General features: G+C 48.9%; 1 protein-coding gene across 1 annotated transcript; it reads left to right on the top strand.

The window, feature by feature from the left end:
- The first annotated feature begins 13,981 nt into the window (after nucleotides 1–13,981).
- G0S2 (G0/G1 switch 2) lies at nucleotides 13,982–15,148 on the top strand. The gene is made up of 2 exons (XM_075910087.2): nucleotides 13,982–14,139; nucleotides 14,552–15,148. Exon 2 carries the CDS (start codon nucleotides 14,572–14,574, stop codon nucleotides 14,878–14,880), a length of 309 nt encoding a protein of 102 aa, XP_075766202.1. The 5' UTR covers nucleotides 13,982–14,139; nucleotides 14,552–14,571; the 3' UTR covers nucleotides 14,881–15,148.
- The last annotated feature ends 1,660 nt before the right edge of the window (nucleotides 15,149–16,808 follow it).

Genomic DNA, 16,808 nt, shown 5'->3' with positions numbered 1-16,808 from the left:
CATGAACATGAATGGCACACCAATGAGGCCCTTACAGTCACTTAAACAACCATCCCAATAAACATCTGATCTCTAGCAGTTAAAGCTGCTGCACCAGAACATCAGCTGTTAAAAAATTATTTTGACTTTTAGGTCAAGATCCTCAGCTGGTTTTGCGGGGGCTGTGCCAATTTGTTCAGAGGAAGGAGCTGGCCCTTACAACAAAGGTTCAAAAATAACCTGTCTCCTAAGGCTACATCATCTGAAACCTTAGCTCAGAGGTTTCTTCTTTTCATAGGTGTGCCAGGTATGCTGTGCGAGCAGACAGCAGTCTGGGTGTGCCTGCTTCAGACGGGCTGTTCACAGGCCGATTAATAATGGTGTAATACCACATTTCTCACCCTGGAATCTTAATCCGCCGAAGCCTCACCCCAGCAGCTCATGGCATGTCTGGAGAAATTAGCAGGAAACAACAGAATCTGAACGGAAAAAAGGGACTGAAGCATCCCCTCCCCAGTGTAAATGCGGTGTCTGCACATGAGTGGCTTTTAGTAGAACTGCCCCTTTGAACGGGCTAACTTAGACGGGGGAGGGTCCCAAAACTCCACATCCAAACCTCACGAGCAAATTCACCCACAATAACTCCACCACCACTTTGCACTCATGTAACACCTTTCAGCAGGTCTCAGATAGTAACATTAACAGTGACCTGACAAGGCTAAGAACCAGCCGGGTCACTATACCTATGAGGAATGCCCCCACAATGAAGCTAAGAGCGTTGGTACCTCAATAAATGCTGCACTGTACATAAGAACATCAGAACGGCCAGACTGGGTCAGACCAAAGGCCCATCTAGCACAGTATTCTGTCTTCCAACAGTGGCCAGTGCCAGGTACCCTGAAAGGGAATATACAGGTGAGCATCAAGTGTTCCCTCCTCCGTCACCCATTCCCAGCTTCTGACAAACAGAGGCTAGGGTCACCATTCCTACCCATCCTGGCTAATAGCCATTGATGGACCTAACCTCCATGAATTTATATAGCTCTTTTTTGAACCCTGTTCAAGTCTTGGACTTCACAGTATCTTCTGGTGAGGAGTTCCACAGGTTGACTGTATGTTGAATGAAGAAATACTTCCTTTGGTTTGTTTTCAAACTGCTACCTGTCCTCTTCATGACCCTCATCCTGTATGCCTAGCCCCTGGGTACTGAAACAAAGGAAGAGGGAGGTCTGGTGTCCAGGCCACTGAACTTGAGAGATGTGGGTTCAACGTCTACCTCTGCCACATACTTTCTGCGTGACCTGGGGCAAGTCACTGAGTCTCCTTTAGCCTCAGTTTCCCAGGCACAGGATGGGGCTACTTGCTGACCGCTGCTAGGTTCTGAAAACAAATTTGTGAATCTTTGACCTGCCAGGGAACCACATATGAGCCTGAGCACCCCGGAGAAGTACTTAGGTGATCTGTTTCGGTGGGAGCTGGATCTGGCCCGCAATACCCCACAAAGAAGATGTTTTTCTTTGTGTTATGAAACACCCGAATCCCATGATGCGAAGAGCCAAACACATGCAGAACAAAAAGGCAGCTCTTGGCCTCAAGGCGCTTACCATCCAAGTCTTGAACTCATCCTTTTAGGGTTTCCTCTGTCGGCCCCTTCCAAAGCCAAACTGGGCACCTTGGCTTGCCAAGGGTCCCCGTGCCCGGTGTGCTCTCCCCTCCCATCTGGAAATCCAGAGCTGTGGAGCATTGGCTGCCACATACCACGGTGATTCACAGCCTGATAAGGGGATGCTAAATCCCAGCCTGCCATAAAAGCCAGGCCCAGTGTTGCAATTCTGAGGAACAGACAGGGCGGAGCAGAGACACAGAGAGAAATCCCCAGCTGCTTTGGGGTCTCTAGAAAACGTTTGATTCCACCCTCCTCCTCCTGCCCCAGGAGAACAGACAGGAAGTAAACACACACCTGGTGAGTCAGGCTCTGCAGGCTGAACAGGGGCAAAAGCCCCATTTCAGAAAGACAGCAAACCAGGCCCGGAAGCGGAGCGCAACTAGGGCTTTGGGAGTAGGATGCTTCTGGGATGAGAGACCAGCCCGGGACTCGGGAGAGCTGAGTTTGACTTGAGCAAAGTGGATATTCTCCATGCCCTCATCTGCACAATGGGGAGAGTAGCACTGACTAGTAGATAATAGAAAGACAAGGGAGGGAAGTGAGGCCTTTTATTGGACTAACTGCTGTTGTTGACAGAGGGGAGCATTGGAGCTCTGGGTAGCTCAAAAGCTTGGCTCTCTCACGAACAGACTGGGTCCAATATAAAGATATTACCTGTCCCATCTGGTGTGTCTCATATCCTGGGACCCACACCACTACCATAACACTACTAGCAAGAGTAAATAACAGGGAGTAAAATATATTAAAGACTGGGGGGATATAAGTACCTAAAACCACTAGAACTGCAGCATTGTAGGGAAATGTTGATTGATTGATTGATTGATTGATTGATTGATTGATTGATTGATTTAGAGGGAGCGTCCATGGGTGGAAAAAGGAGTTTAGAGTAGGGATGTGAAAGGTTAACCGGTTAACTGGTAAGCATCGCCTTGAACAGGGGGGTTCCAGTTAACCGGTGGGGCTACAGCATCTCTCTGCTTACCTGCTCCAGCCAGCAGGGGGCCTGCCATCGACAAGAGGGCCTGGATATGTGGCAGGCAGGAGCCGCTCCGACCAGGGTAGAGTAGCCCCTGCCTATCGTGGGGGCACTCCAGTCCCACCAGGCTGGAGTGGGGCAGTGCCTACCTCCCCCTTTAAATCGGTTAATGGGCTAAACACAATATTTAACCAGTTAACAAGGATTTTACGTTCCTAAATTGGAGGGACATAACCCCAGACAAGTTTTGAATGTTTTTTTTAGTTGTCTATAGCAATTGTGTACTACCATCATCTCCTACAAGCCAGGGTTAGGCCCAGTCACCCCCAGAGAACACCTTCGAGAAAAAAATGAGTCTTGGCAGGAAGTGGCTTTGGTGATTCAATACCCAGCACTCTGAATCAGCAAAGAGACGGTGCCCCAGGGTGGTTCTGCACTGCTGAAAGTGCCCTCTGTGGGATGCAATGGCCTCACGGCCACCAACGCTCTATGGCGCTTTTCCCAGGAGCCTGGTGTCCTGGCTGAGCTGCCCTGTGGAGATTTCGGTTTTGCTTCCCAGCCCACCCAGGGACGCTTCATTTGGACAGGGCATTCTCCACTTGCGGCCCTACTCCACAGGGCAGTATTGCTGCAAGCAGCCAGACACCCTCCATCCTCCATCTCGGAGACAGCACTTCCCGCCCGGAGGCGTTCTCTTAGGGTTGCCAGATAGTTTCACGAAAAATACCGAATGTGGCGGGGAAAACATTGGTTGAAAAAAAAAAAAAACAACCGCACCATAAAAAAAAAAGTCATGGTGTCTTTAAAATCCCCACACTCCCACTGCCCCCAACAGACGTGGCAGGAGAAGAACGTCCGGTATTTCCTGGGTTTTTTTTTTTACCAGACAGAAGCTGCAAATACCGGACTGTCCAGGCCAATATCGGACACCTGGCAACCCTATGTTGTCTGTCGTGGGTGGCTGCCCCCTGAGCCGTAGCTGTTTACAGACAGAGCGGCCACGCCCAAGCTGCTGCTAAGGGGACAGCTTATTAACAGACCCCATCCATGTTACACTAGCCACAGCCAGCAAACATGCTGCTCGTTTGGCTTCCACCACAACGTGGGCGAGACCAAAGTGGCTTGAATATAAGTGCTCTACAGTAGGGCCAGCCTGAGGGAAAATGGCACCCTCGGCAAACCTGTGTTTTGATACCACCCATTTCCCTGGCGGCCACGGGCTCCTCAGTCGCTGCACTCCCATCCTGTGCCCCCTTCGCCCCATGCCCCTGCATTGTGCCTGCTTTGTCCCCAATCTCTGCACAGTGCCCCCCCCCATCCCAACTCCTGCACTTCCCACCCACTTTCCAGCTCCAACCCCAGCCCTGCACTGCCCCACTGCCTGCCTACCCAGTGCCCTCCACCCCCCGGGCACATGTGAAACACAATCCACAAATCATCATGTCACTTGTTTGACGTCGAGACATGGCAATTTCAGACACTATTATCAAAGCTGAGGTGCTAAAATGAAAAATGTCCCCTCCTACTCCCTCTGTTTCTCTTCCCATTTTAAATAGGAGCTGGTTGGGGGAAGCGGGATGAAAACCTAAAATTTTCATTTTTTGTCAAACTTTCTTTAGCATGTCCTGGGTTTTCAGAGACAGATGATTCTGGTTTTCTAGTGAAAACTCAATAAATCTCAGCTAAAATGGATGCTTTTCTATGAAAATATCCATTTTTTAACAAAGATTTTTCATTGAAAGAAAAGTTTCGGCACAAAATGTTTGACTTGCTCTAATTTTATGGCCTCTTTTCTGTTATTCAGGTGCCTCATCAGGTCCCACTGCCTTTGCTTAGGATTTGACTGCCGTATGAGTCAGATGTTGGTAAGTACCCTTAAACAGGATGCAAACAGGCCTATTTATTATGTCCGGCAGACAAGCTATGAAATGATCCACCCCTCCAGTTAGCAATGGCTCAGAAGGAACCACTGTTTGTCTAACTAGTAAATGGGCAAACATATAACCAGATATTAGTCAACTGATTCACGCAACTCAATTGCCCAAATGGCAGGGAATGGACTATTTTGCAATGGAGGTAAGTTATAATAGCTAGAGAGAAAACAAAACAACACTCCTCATTGTGTGTGGAATTATTTTGTCAGCAAAAGAGCCAACAAGCAGTGGTTTTGCTGCTGGACTTTTAGCAACACATATAGGGTTGCCAGGTATCCGGTACTGAAGTGGACAGTCCGGTATTTTCACCTCCCATCCAGTAAAAAAATTCAGAAGATACTGGATACCTAAAATGTCCGGCATTTTCTGATTTTTTCCCGGCCAGAAGGCAAAAATCCCAGGTGCTTACTGGGTTCCGCAGGGGAGCTGTCCAGCCTGGCACCGGGAGGCAAGGCCACCTGCAGCCTGTGAGGGGAAAAAAGCCTCAAAAGCAAAGCGTTTCTTAAAGAGGCCACGCTGGTTTTTTTTCTTTTTGCTCAACAACTTTGGTCTCCCCCCTTTTTTTTCCTCAATAGAATTTTTTCCCGGTGGTTTTTTTTTTGGGGGGGGGGGGGGAAATTCGATATTTTTTGTTAAACCACCTGGCAACTCTAAATAGACGCATCACTAAACGCTGCCTGGAGTAGACAAAGCCAAAGAATAAATGCAAGGGTTCACTTTGCCTACCAAACAGACCAGAAGCCCAATTGAAACTGAAATTGCAAACAGCAGGCATAGTGGACAATTACCCATTTGCCCCTTCTAAGTGCTGATTTTGTACACGCAAATGAGGGCTTTGCCCATGCAACTCAAGCAGCCGCTCTGGAATTCTGTGCTTTGCCTGTGCAATGCTTCTGATCCCATCTCTGCAAAAGGGGGGTTGCTTCATTTGTTTTGCACCCGTTCCTGCTCTCAGAATCCCAGACCACATACTGCTAGCAGACTTCCTTACCAGTCCCAGCAACTGCATTTTCCAGACACTATGGCCGATATTATGTAACTTCTACTCCAAGTGGGCAGCCATCAAATCGTTTACTTACCTGAACACGTGTTTATTAGAGACAAAGTCCAAAGGCATCTGACCCTTGCCCGTATATGGGACATGTGGAACCGGGAGATTTGGCAATGGGCCTCCTGCTTTAGCAATACAAGCATGAAAACAGAGCTGTGCAATATTTGGGGAAATTTCGCTATCTGGCAGAAAGTGGGCATCTCCCTGGGGCTGACTGGGCTGGACTGCTCTCGGCAGTGAGAACTCTGGGTGCAAGATGTTTGTGCAAAAACAGTATGTAACTGAATCGTCTTTGAGACTTTCCCTCCAACTGTATAAATAAAGCCTTTTGGAGTCGTGAATTGAAAAATATCGGACTTGGGTTCAAACTTATTGGTATGCCAGATACAAGGTTTTTGCATGATCCATGTGTCAGACCATGATGGCCCGGTGCAGACACCCAGGCATGCTTTCAAAAGCACACCATCTCTCTCTACCTCCCAACCACCCACCACACGCACACATTTCTCTCAGGAATACCAAGTCCCACATGTGCTGGAGCACTTTCTTGTTTGTTGATAAACCTGTACCAGTTTAAGTAAAGGCGGGGAGGCTGAATCGATTTAGTCCACGTCTTCACTAAAGGGAGATCAATGCTGCCACGATTAATCTTCTGGAGTTCGATTGAGCAGGTCTAGTTAAGACTTGCTAAATCAAACTCAGAGGGTGCCCCCCATCAGCGCCGGGACTCCTGCTTCTGCCAGGAGTAAGGGAAGCCAGTGAGAGCATTTGCTCCCATCAGCCTCCCACTGTTGGGACAGTGGGGAAACTCAAAACAAGGTATGTCGACTCCAGCTATGTAATTAGTGTAGCTGGAGTTGCGTATCTTGATTCAACCTTCCCTTTCCGTGTAGACCTGGCCTTAGTTAAAAGGTGCACCTCTGTGTGCAGATATGCTTGCACGAGTTTCGACCTGCCCCTGCTTGCGTTGGGTTAGCTTTCACAGATGTAAAAGCCTTCACCCTAGGGATGTAAAATCCATTTACTTGGTTAACTGGTGAAATGTAATGTTTAACTGGTTACCTGATTAAAGGGGGGGTCTTGAGCGCCCCCCCCCCCCCGTAGTGCAGTCCTCCTGCCACAGATATGGGCTGCTCCAGTTGCCACAGTGGGCAGGAAGCTGCTCCAGCCCCCACCAGTTAGCCATTCACATCCTTACGTTCAGCCCCAAGCTGCACCTGTTTAACTAAACAGATGCAACATTGTGCTTTTGCCCATGCTTATACTGAGCAGTAATAAAGGATGTATTGGTCTGACAGCTCACACCAACATCTGCTACTGCACAGAGAGGCCACCTCCTCTCCTTCCTTCAGCACCCTGAAAGTTTCTCATCCACGGCCTGACACGGTGCTAGCCAGAGCGCGCTGACAGCATCCCAATGCAACATGGCGTAACTTCAGGCGTAGACAAGCATGGGACATCATACGTAGCTGCTGATGTCCTTTCAGTGGTGCTGACGGCTGGACCACAGATGATATCAAAGCATCTAACATCACTAGGGCTTTACTACAAGCTGTGGAATGTTTACAAACATAAAAGGTCACTAAAGATCAACGCAAAGGAACTCAATGTCAATATAATTTTACGACTTTGGGATCATTAATGAAACAACAGATCAGGAGCCAGACCTATGTTCCTGATGCTCCATCCCTGCTGATGTGTCTGCAGGCATGAGCGACACAAGTACCGGTGGGCCTTATCGTAGCTGTAAAGATTACACAAGGACACTTTCCTCGCCACACAGGTCTTTGATCGCAAAGGTCACGGATAAGGCTCCGGCATTTTCCTCTCTGGGACGGAGTGACAGGGTGGTAGGTCCAACTTTGGCAAGAGGAGGGAGAGAACAAATTGAACAAATCGAGGATCCAAACTGGTCTGACGTGTTCAGGCACGCACTCATAAGGAGGATGCAGAGCAATGTTCCCTCTAATCTTTTCAATTCATGTGTGGAATTTTCCATCTATGTGCAGAATAATTGTATGTGCACCGAGGAATATGCACCACCTGTAGAAACACAAACCTAGCTGTCGGCACTCTGCTAATCAGCTGCACAGCCCTGGAATCTCTGCTGAGTGGCTGCACAAGCACCCAGCTAACAGGGAGCACTGATGCAGAGGTAGAGATGGGCTAGGGCACTAGTCTGGGGCTAGGAGAGTACACCTACATTGTGATTAAAAAAATCACTCAATCTGAGCCTGGCCAGCTGACTACACACGTCTGCATACATCTTTGGGCTCCGGCTGGAGCCCAGGGTCGGAGATCCTCCCTCTCCAGGCTCACAGAGCCCTGACTCTGAACAGCTACACTGCAGTTTTATAGCCAAGCAGCTGGAGCCTTGTGAGCCCAAGTTACCTTCTCCAGGCTAGTCACAGCTGTGGATCTTTTGCACACGGTAGCCAAACCTTCACGTTTCTGTTCCTAGCTCTGCCACCTACGTGGTATGTAGCTTCAGTCATGTCATTTCCCCTTTCTGCTTTTGTTACCCCTCATCAGGTACGTCACATCGCCTCTCTGAGCCTCAGTTTCCACATATGTAAAATGGGATAATCAGGGGGCATATAGTGAGCTTTCATTCATTCCTTTTTGTCAAGGTTTCGAGCTGTTGAGTGTGCTGTATAAAGATGCACAAATGCCTGGAGACGGACTCTGTAGTGCTTGTGTTCTTTATGAAAACATTGCTAAAGGGAATTGTGAGGTTTGCTAGCTTCCTGGGCTCTGCTTTCTAGCAACGTCAGTTAGGGATCGGAACAAATTACCGTCACTCTCACCGGGTGATGCTTACCCGGTAACGATTAACCGGTGCCCAAGAACAGCCTGTGGCCTGCCACGGGCAAAGGGTTGCTTCAACCCTGCTGGGTCCACCGTACCTTGGGCTGGGCTGGGAGCTGGGAACCCTGTAGAGCCAGCAGCCTCACGGGGCCAGCAGAGCTGGGAGACCCATCTGGGGTTGGGAGGCGGCAGACCGGCAGGCTGAGGGCTGCTCCAGACAGACTGGAGCAGTCCCCCACCTGCCAGGGATCCCGCTTAATCAATTAACCAGTTAAATCTAACCTAAACCTAAATGGGATTTTACATCTGTAATGTCAATCCATTGTACCTGCACATGACAGTTCCTTCCCTGGCCGCTTACTACAGCCTCTGAATTGCAATATTTACTTGACTGAAATGAAAACTGAAATCTGAATAGCAAATGACTAATGCCGATTAGCAATTAAGCCCTCACATCCTATACACAAGCCCCAAATTAAGCACGCATGACCAAATAGAGGCTTATTAGCCTACAACTATGAACTGTATTGTCTTGTGGACAAAACCTGTGATTTTTTTAAAGTGTGTGGCTATAAAATACAAAACATTTCCCTTCTTATTCAACACGCTCTTCTAACCCAGAAGCATTTTTCCGGCTGGCACTGTAGAACAGGGACCGAGAGTGGATTTTGTTCTCCCTCAAACATAGCAATATTTTGTTGCAGCTGCTGCTGTATATCTGATATGTCTAATGGAAAATTACCACTCACTTATCATCACCCTTTGCTATGTGCAATCCCACTAAGCCAAATCCTCAAGATTTTAGCTAACTTCCAGCCCTCCACATTCCTTGCCCGTTGCTAGCTGGATGAGACAGTCTGGTTCAGGTTGCATTTATTTAGTTTTAGATTAATTGCTTTTCCAAGGTCAATATGCATGGATTCTTTTTCCTAGGGAACAATCACTATCTCAGCCTTATTCTCCTTGAGAAGCCTTTAGCTTGGATTAGGCATGTTGCGCTGCAGTTAAAATAGATTTATCCTTATTCTCTGTAACAGTTATGCCAGTGCTTCTGGCTCTCAAGTATTGCTAGCTTTACAGAAATTTAATTAAAAAGCACATGATTCGTATTTATTTAACTCCATTTGCAGCAGGGTAAAACAGCAGCCTGGAGAGAGAGTGATTGTGTCGTTCCTTTGCTTGTTTTGTTTTTGCAGGTTGGTTTCATAGCTATTATTTGTGCCCCTTTACTGCTGGTGTTACCCCCCTTTCCTGTTCTATTTATTTTTTCTCACCCTGAAGTCCAGTGTTTTACAAACTTTCTCCGAGACTAGGACTGTTCAGCTTGGACAAGAGGAGACTAAGTGGGGGAGAGGGGGGAGATATGAGAGAGGTCTATAAAATCATGAGCAGTGTGGAGAAAGTGAATAAGGAAATGTTATTTACTTGTTCCCATAATATAAGAACTAGAGGCCACCAAATGAAATTAATGGGCAGCAGGTTTAAAACAAATAAAAGGAAGTTCTTCTTCACACAGCACACAGTCAACCTGTGGAACTCCTTGCCTGAGGAGGTTACGAAGGCTAGGACTATAACAGGGCTCAAAAAAAAAGCTAGATACATTCATGGAGGTTAGGTCCATCAATGGCTATTAGCCAGGATGAGTAAGGAATGGTGTCCCTAGCCTTTGTTTGTCAGAGGGTGGAGATGGATGGCAGGAGAGAGATCGCTTGATCATTACCTGTTCTGTTCACTCCCTCTGGGGCACTTGGCATTGGCCACTGTCGGCAGACAGGATGCTGGGCTGGATGGTCCTTTGGTCTGACCCAGTCTGGCTGTTCTTATGACAAAGCTTTCCTTTCAGATCTTTCCTCAATTCCCGAATCTTTAAAGAGGGAAGGAGATTTGTTCATCACCCTTCTAGGTTACAGAGCTCAGAATTCAAACTGCTCTTATGTCCATTATACCATCTTCCCGACTGCCCGTGATGTTCACTGGTTTTGTTGTGCTCCCTGCCGTGTGATTAACACACTGTTCGATGTCACGCCCGTAGCACCCCGACTCTTCAGACATTCACATGAATCGTGGACATTAACCCTCTGCCTGACATGCCTTCCTGGGGTAGCTGCCACTGGGTTGATCTAAGAATTCTTCCATTGACCTAGCTTCTGCCTCTCGGAGCGGTGGATTAATTCCTCACCTACAAGTATAGAAAAACACCTTCCATCGGTAGCAGAGCCGTCTACACAACAGCACTATTGCAGCACCACAGGAGTTGTGCTCTTGTGCTGTAGTGCTGTGCTAAACTGGTTCAGTGTTTGTCTACACAGGAAAGCAGCCCTGGCATAACCCAAAGTGTGAACGTAAACTAAATCCTGTTAAGATAAACTGAAATAAGAGAGTCCAAACAGGGGTTTGCCCCAGTCTGAATTAATTGGCAACAAGTTTCATTTAAAGACAAATAACCCACTAACACCAAAATAAGAGCAATCAGACAGGGGTTTGCAAATGGATTCAAGCTGGTGAAATGTTCCTGTGCCGAGAAAGCTTAAGTTAAACCTATGCAAATGCTTTAATTGGGCACTCAAAATTAAGAGTAGCTAAAACTAGTTTAATTTAGCATTAAGATCATTAATAATAGCCGGTCTTAATCCAATTTATGTGTCCACACAATGAGGCTGCATTGACTTAACTAATGTGATGTAAAAACCAGTGTCATTAAATATATGCAATTTGACCGGAATCTCACAGAATTCATTTGTTTTTCTTAACTCCAAAGGGGCTGTCGCTTTGTGTGAAAATCTCAGCTGTCTTTTTAAAAATGAAAGTAAAGACAATGGGAAGAAAAAGTGAAGAACCAACCATAAGTGCTCAAAACCCAGATGGCAAAGAAAAAAAATTGCATTTTTCTCATGGTTTGGGGGAATCTGACTCATCGTTTTTGAACGCTTGGGATGGACAGTAGTTTTGATCTGCTCCTATAACATGCGAGGCTCTGTACAAATCCACGGCTACTGCCCCCAGGTACTGACACAAAAAGCTATGAGCAGCCCTCCCCTGTCACATCAGACTTTATTCCTCAAGGAGCCAGTAGAGTCCTGTCTTGCCAGACAGTGGCTGTACAGCAGTCAACAAACAATCTGGTAATAATTACAAAGCCCCTGGACTTTTTCTATTTGCTGTCTCCTCAGCATTCTTCTCTGCAATGCTCACTTTTCGATGTACTGATGGAGAGAAAATGCCATACGTATAGTAAGCAGCTGTAAAACATGTTGCTAGGTGGGAGGAAAAACTAAAGAAGATGCAAAGGGCAACCACAGAGACCAAAATGAACCCGCGGGTTCTATTGCCACTTTTGCAACAAACCCTGAAATTCGGTTTCTGATGCACTTGGGGGAATCAGGGCATAAAACAACAGAGCAGTTTCAATACCAGAATCTTTCAAAGCTCCTTTCCCAGGCTGACGGTAACTGTCCCCAGCAGCCTTTGGGAAGGGCAAGAGAGTGTTACAAGGGTGAAGAAACTGTAGCCCTGCTGTGACGTGCAGGATGTGTGGGAGCGGAGTGACTCACGGACCAGCACTCACTCATGTATTGAATGAAACTCTTGCCCAGAAATAATCTTCTAGATTTCAGGCACAAATATCTGCACATACTAAGTGCTGCATATTTACACAGGGGCCCACATCAGACTGGTGGCTTAATGCCTGATATAGGTCAGACAGGGGGACAAGCCACCTTTACGCTCTTCCCCCAATCAATCTTTAGCCCATAGATCCCCAAGACAACTCCAAGTTGCACTGACTGCCCCCAGCCCCAAGACCATGCTGTCTCCAGCCCTACACCAAAAGGTCTGAGGAGGAAGAGTCATCGTTCCCAGCTGGTGAACACTGTCTTTTCAAAGGAATAGTCCTGTGACACTGAGAGATTAACAACAACATATAGGATCATGAGCTTTCGTGGGTAAAACCCACTTCTTCAGATGAGTTGGAGTGGAAATAGCAGATAGAGATATAGATTTAGATATAAATACAGAAAAAACAGCAGAAGTAGTAGTTGTAGGACCCATGTTAATGATTAAGTGGGCTGGGCGTGTCCCATACATAGCTTTTGATGTGAACATGCAAATGTTAAAGGCAGGAGAAACTGGCTTTGTAGTGCGCCAACCAGTTAATGTCTTTATTCAAGCTCAGGGTAACTGACAGGACTACTCAGTTTTAAAGCTGCAAACTAACACAGCTACCCCTCTGAGACGGTCTTTTCAGCTGCTTTATGCAGCCGGAGCAGTTCAGAACAACTTGAATAGGGCCGAGGGGCTGGCCCTATACTGTACCACTCCAGTCTGGCTCCGACCAGAGAATTCTGACCACGTTTCCTAAGCGGCTCTGGGGGAGCAGTCGGCAGAGTTTCACTGCCTCCTCCTCTTGGGTTTAGCAGGCATTCAGATCAGCAGCCTAGGGAGCTCTGTCGGACAAGGCCATGTCCTCTCTGTTGCTCAGCATTCACCAACCCAGTGGGTGACGTAGTCGGCTTTGCACGGCTGATGCCACACACAAGGAGCAGCCGAGGAAATGTCAAAGTGCGACAGACTGTGACATGCTTTCCTTGAACATCATGTGCTGTGCTTTGACTCCACACTCATTTCAATAGGGAAGATTGCTGGCAACTGACCCTCTTTTGCTTTCGAGACAGGCAAGCCAGGGGAGAAACAACTTTCAGCAAGTGGGGTGGGCAGGATGCAGCAGAGAGGGCGGGTGTGTCTACACTACAGCAACACGGGAGCAGCCCTAGACGAGCTGCCAGCAACTGGTGCCCTAGGTGAAACACGAGATCGGCGCCCCTGCCTCCAAAGCCCTCAGCGGCCGTTTATCTTGGCGCCCTAGGCGACCCGACTAGTTTGCCTGTATTGACGGCCACCACTGCTGCAATACAACTACCCCTCTGTAGCAGAGGTGTTTGGGCAGAAGGGTGTTTTTCCATCAATCCACCTCCAAGAGGGGGTAGTTCGTCTACTGGGAGATTTTGTTCTATGCAGCCCAGGCTGTAAGACAGTCCGTATTCAGCTCCATAGTCTTACCAGCTGCTAGTTTTCTGCCCCCGCTTTTCCTGCCCTTGCTTGGCACCCCTGGGCCCTGCAATTTCAGACAGTCCCCAAAAGAGACAGCTCCTGCACTGCCCCTGCACTTCACACCGCAAAGGCCCCTGTTCTGACACAGGGTCTCTCTCCCCAAACTTGATCAATCCCCTTCCCAGGGCAGTACCCCCATTTTAAAGCCACACGGCCTCCGCTTCCCCCCACGGCAGGCAGGGACCCGGCGCTGCTTTCCCAGCTGTGCAGGGGAGCCCTGGGCAGACAAGCGGTGGGGAGGGGGCTGGTCCTGCAGCTGCCCCGGCCCCCCCAGGCTCCAACCCAGCCCAGCCCTGGCCGGCTGCCCGGCACCGGAGCGTGCAGGGACGTTTGCTACGTGACTCGCCTGCTCCCCGCCATCCCCTGGGGCCCGGGGCTGGATGCGGCTGCGAGCTCCGGCCGGGATCCCGCCCCGCAGCTGGAGAGCCCAGCCCCGCGGCACGCTCCGGGGGCGTGCACAGCTCTGCTGGCCGCCGCAGGCCGGGGGCGGAGCCGCCGCCCGGGCGCTATAAGGCGCGGGGCCGCGGGCTGGAGAGCGGCGGTGCAGTGACAGCTGAGCGCGAAGCCGGATCCGCGATCGCTCGCTCGCTGCTTCCCCGCAGGGCACAGCGCTTTGGGGGTAAGTAGAGCGAGCTCCGGGGCTCGACCCACATTCTGGGAAAACAGGGCTGCAGGCTCGGGGGGCAGCCGGGCGGCTCTGCCTAGAGACCTCTCCCGGGGGTGGCATTCCCGAGAGGGCTTTGCATAGGTGCCCATCCCCGCCGCGTCCAGGCGCGGGTGCGTTTTCCTAGAGTGGACGCTAGGCAGCTCCGGCAAGAGCTGGCTGAGGGGCAGCCAGAGCCAGCAGGGAGCTATCGGGACAGCGGGCAGGGCCCCAGGTTGCAATAGGACAGAAACTGGAAGTTACTTTCATGGCTGCATTTGTGCAAGAGTCCCTGCCCCCCTAGGCAGATGCTGCTTCTCTTGGAAGCACCTCACTAGCTAGCAGCTGACCTGTGTCCTTTTGTTTTTCTCCCCCTCTTGCTCACCAGGTGACTTCCCAGCCTGAGGCATGGAGACCATGCAGGAGTTGATTCCCTTTGCCAAAGAAATGCTCCGCCAGAAGCCCACCAGCAAGATGGTCAAGATCTACATGCTGGGCAGCGTGCTGGCCTTCTTCGGGGTGGTCATTAGCCTGGTGGAGACGGTCTGCAGCCCTTTCGCTTCGGAGGAGCAGCTACAAGAGGAGGAGGAGAAACCTCCCCAGACAAAAGAGCCCCCAGAAACCAGCCCCCAGAAACATGGCGACGTGACTGTGGGGAAAAGCAAAGCGAAGGGTGCAATGCAGAGGGACTCCGTCATCAGACCGTGGGCTTCATGAGACAATCCAGCCACATGAGGTGCACAAGACACCTGTGGCCTGCTGGCTTTCCAGAGGCAGACTCCAGGAAAGCAACCCCAGGGACGCTCGAGAAGCGATTCTTTTATTTGCTGCCATGCAGCAGTGGGAAAAGGCCGCCTGTTGGCCATGGACCCTTTGGTCGGTATCAAAAGGTGTGAGGTGCGTGGCACTTTGCATCCACCGGGGTTTTATTAGGAGTAAACTTCAGCTATATTTTGCATTCTAAATAAATATTTTATATACGTTACCATGCCTCTTTGTTTTGTAAATCTCCCAAGGGAGATGGAGTCTTAATTCAGTTACCCCTGCTGAAACAAATTCGTTGTAGGAGCAGCTTAACTGTTGTTGCCTTCCACTGAATACAAACACACACTGCAGTGTGACACCTGTGGTGGTTTGTTTTTCTGCTCCCTGGCTTTTGTTTGCTAAGACCTGCAGGTTTGGGGCTCCTACCTCTACCCCAAAAAACAATATACTGACTTCTTAATGCAAAAGAGATACTGCTCACATCTCTAGATCTACAATCGTACCTTGAGATCGATTTTGGGGGGGAGGGGGCGGGTTAAGGAGGGAGGCAGAGGGTGTGTAGCCACATGTTGATCCCTGTGAGATGGGTGTAAATGTATCTCTGGTCTACTCTTTTTCTCAATAATAAAAAGAGCCTGATTCCCACCTCCATTTAATTGTGATGGTGCCTCGCTCAGGGACCTTGCTGTACATTGCTTACATAGCTCTCATAAGTACCCCATGGTACAGAGATGGTAACTGAGACACAGAGCAGTAAAGTGATTTGCCCACGGTTACCCACCAGGCCAGTAGCAGAGTTGTGGACAGACTCCATGAGGCCTAATCTAGTGCTCTACCCACTCAGACACACTGCTCCCAATTTCTCGCCTGGAAGGCAGCACATCTTTGACCCCACACATTTTAATTAACAAGCTGCTATGTTACCACAGTCCTTTTAAAAAATATGATGGGTGTCCAAATGCTGCATAGAATACAAAGCTAGCCAACTCTCCCAGTCAGAAGTCATTGGGCCATCCAAATATGGAAGGGGCATGTCGTTTGAACTGCTGGTTTCTACTTGATAGACGCTGCAATAGTATGCCCAATCCCATACGTGAAGCAGGGTAAACATTTCTCACCCTACAGCCCTGCTGGCTACATGCTGGAGATAGCATAAGGAAAACATGCAAACAACCTGCCTATGTCTAGATAAGACAGAGATAAAAGGGGGTAAGAAAGCAGGAAGTAACATGCTCTCACTAGAAAGACCATGTATAATTTTCTAAGTGCTAAATTTATTTTAAAAACATCCATCAACTTCTACCTTTCATCTGCGTAACCAGCACCTGCTGTCAAAAAGGGCCTACCATCGGGGGAGAACGTCCCTAGGGCTGCAAAAACTTCACATTCTGAATTAAACACCAGGGTGCACCTACATTGTCCGTCTGGGGGAAAAAAAACTGGGGGAAAAGTCAACCTAAAATAGCACTTGAGAAATACGGTGTTATGTGTCAATCAAGCATTCCTCAGGCTTCTAGTTTCCCAGACAAGACAGACCGGCCAGTGCCTCATTCACGTCTCTGGGTGTTGCATGTGCAAAGGGGAAGGCACAATTTAGCTTGAAGCTGAATTTAGCTGAACCATGTCCCAGAATAATGCCAGATCAAGGACCCTGATTGTTTTGCAGCATATATGGATCCTTATGAGACAGAAGGCTTATTGCCGTGGAAAGGAAAACTTTGGGGCCATACTTCAATCCCCTTGCTCGCCTTGCTGCCCAGTACTGCACCTTACTTAATCAGCTCACTGCAATCCAGTTTTGTTGTGTTTTGACAGCTCCTAAAACAGCATGGGCCTGAGCTATGCTTGGGACTTGTAGGGGCTACCGGTTTGGGTATGGT

This window comes from Pelodiscus sinensis, chromosome 27 (assembly GCF_052426305.1).
Source record: "Pelodiscus sinensis isolate ZL-2025 chromosome 27, ASM5242630v1, whole genome shotgun sequence".
NCBI classification, from domain to species: domain Eukaryota; kingdom Metazoa; phylum Chordata; order Testudines; family Trionychidae; genus Pelodiscus; species Pelodiscus sinensis.
Note: the sequence above shows the minus strand (reverse complement) of the source record. Positions and strands in the feature narration are given on the sequence as shown.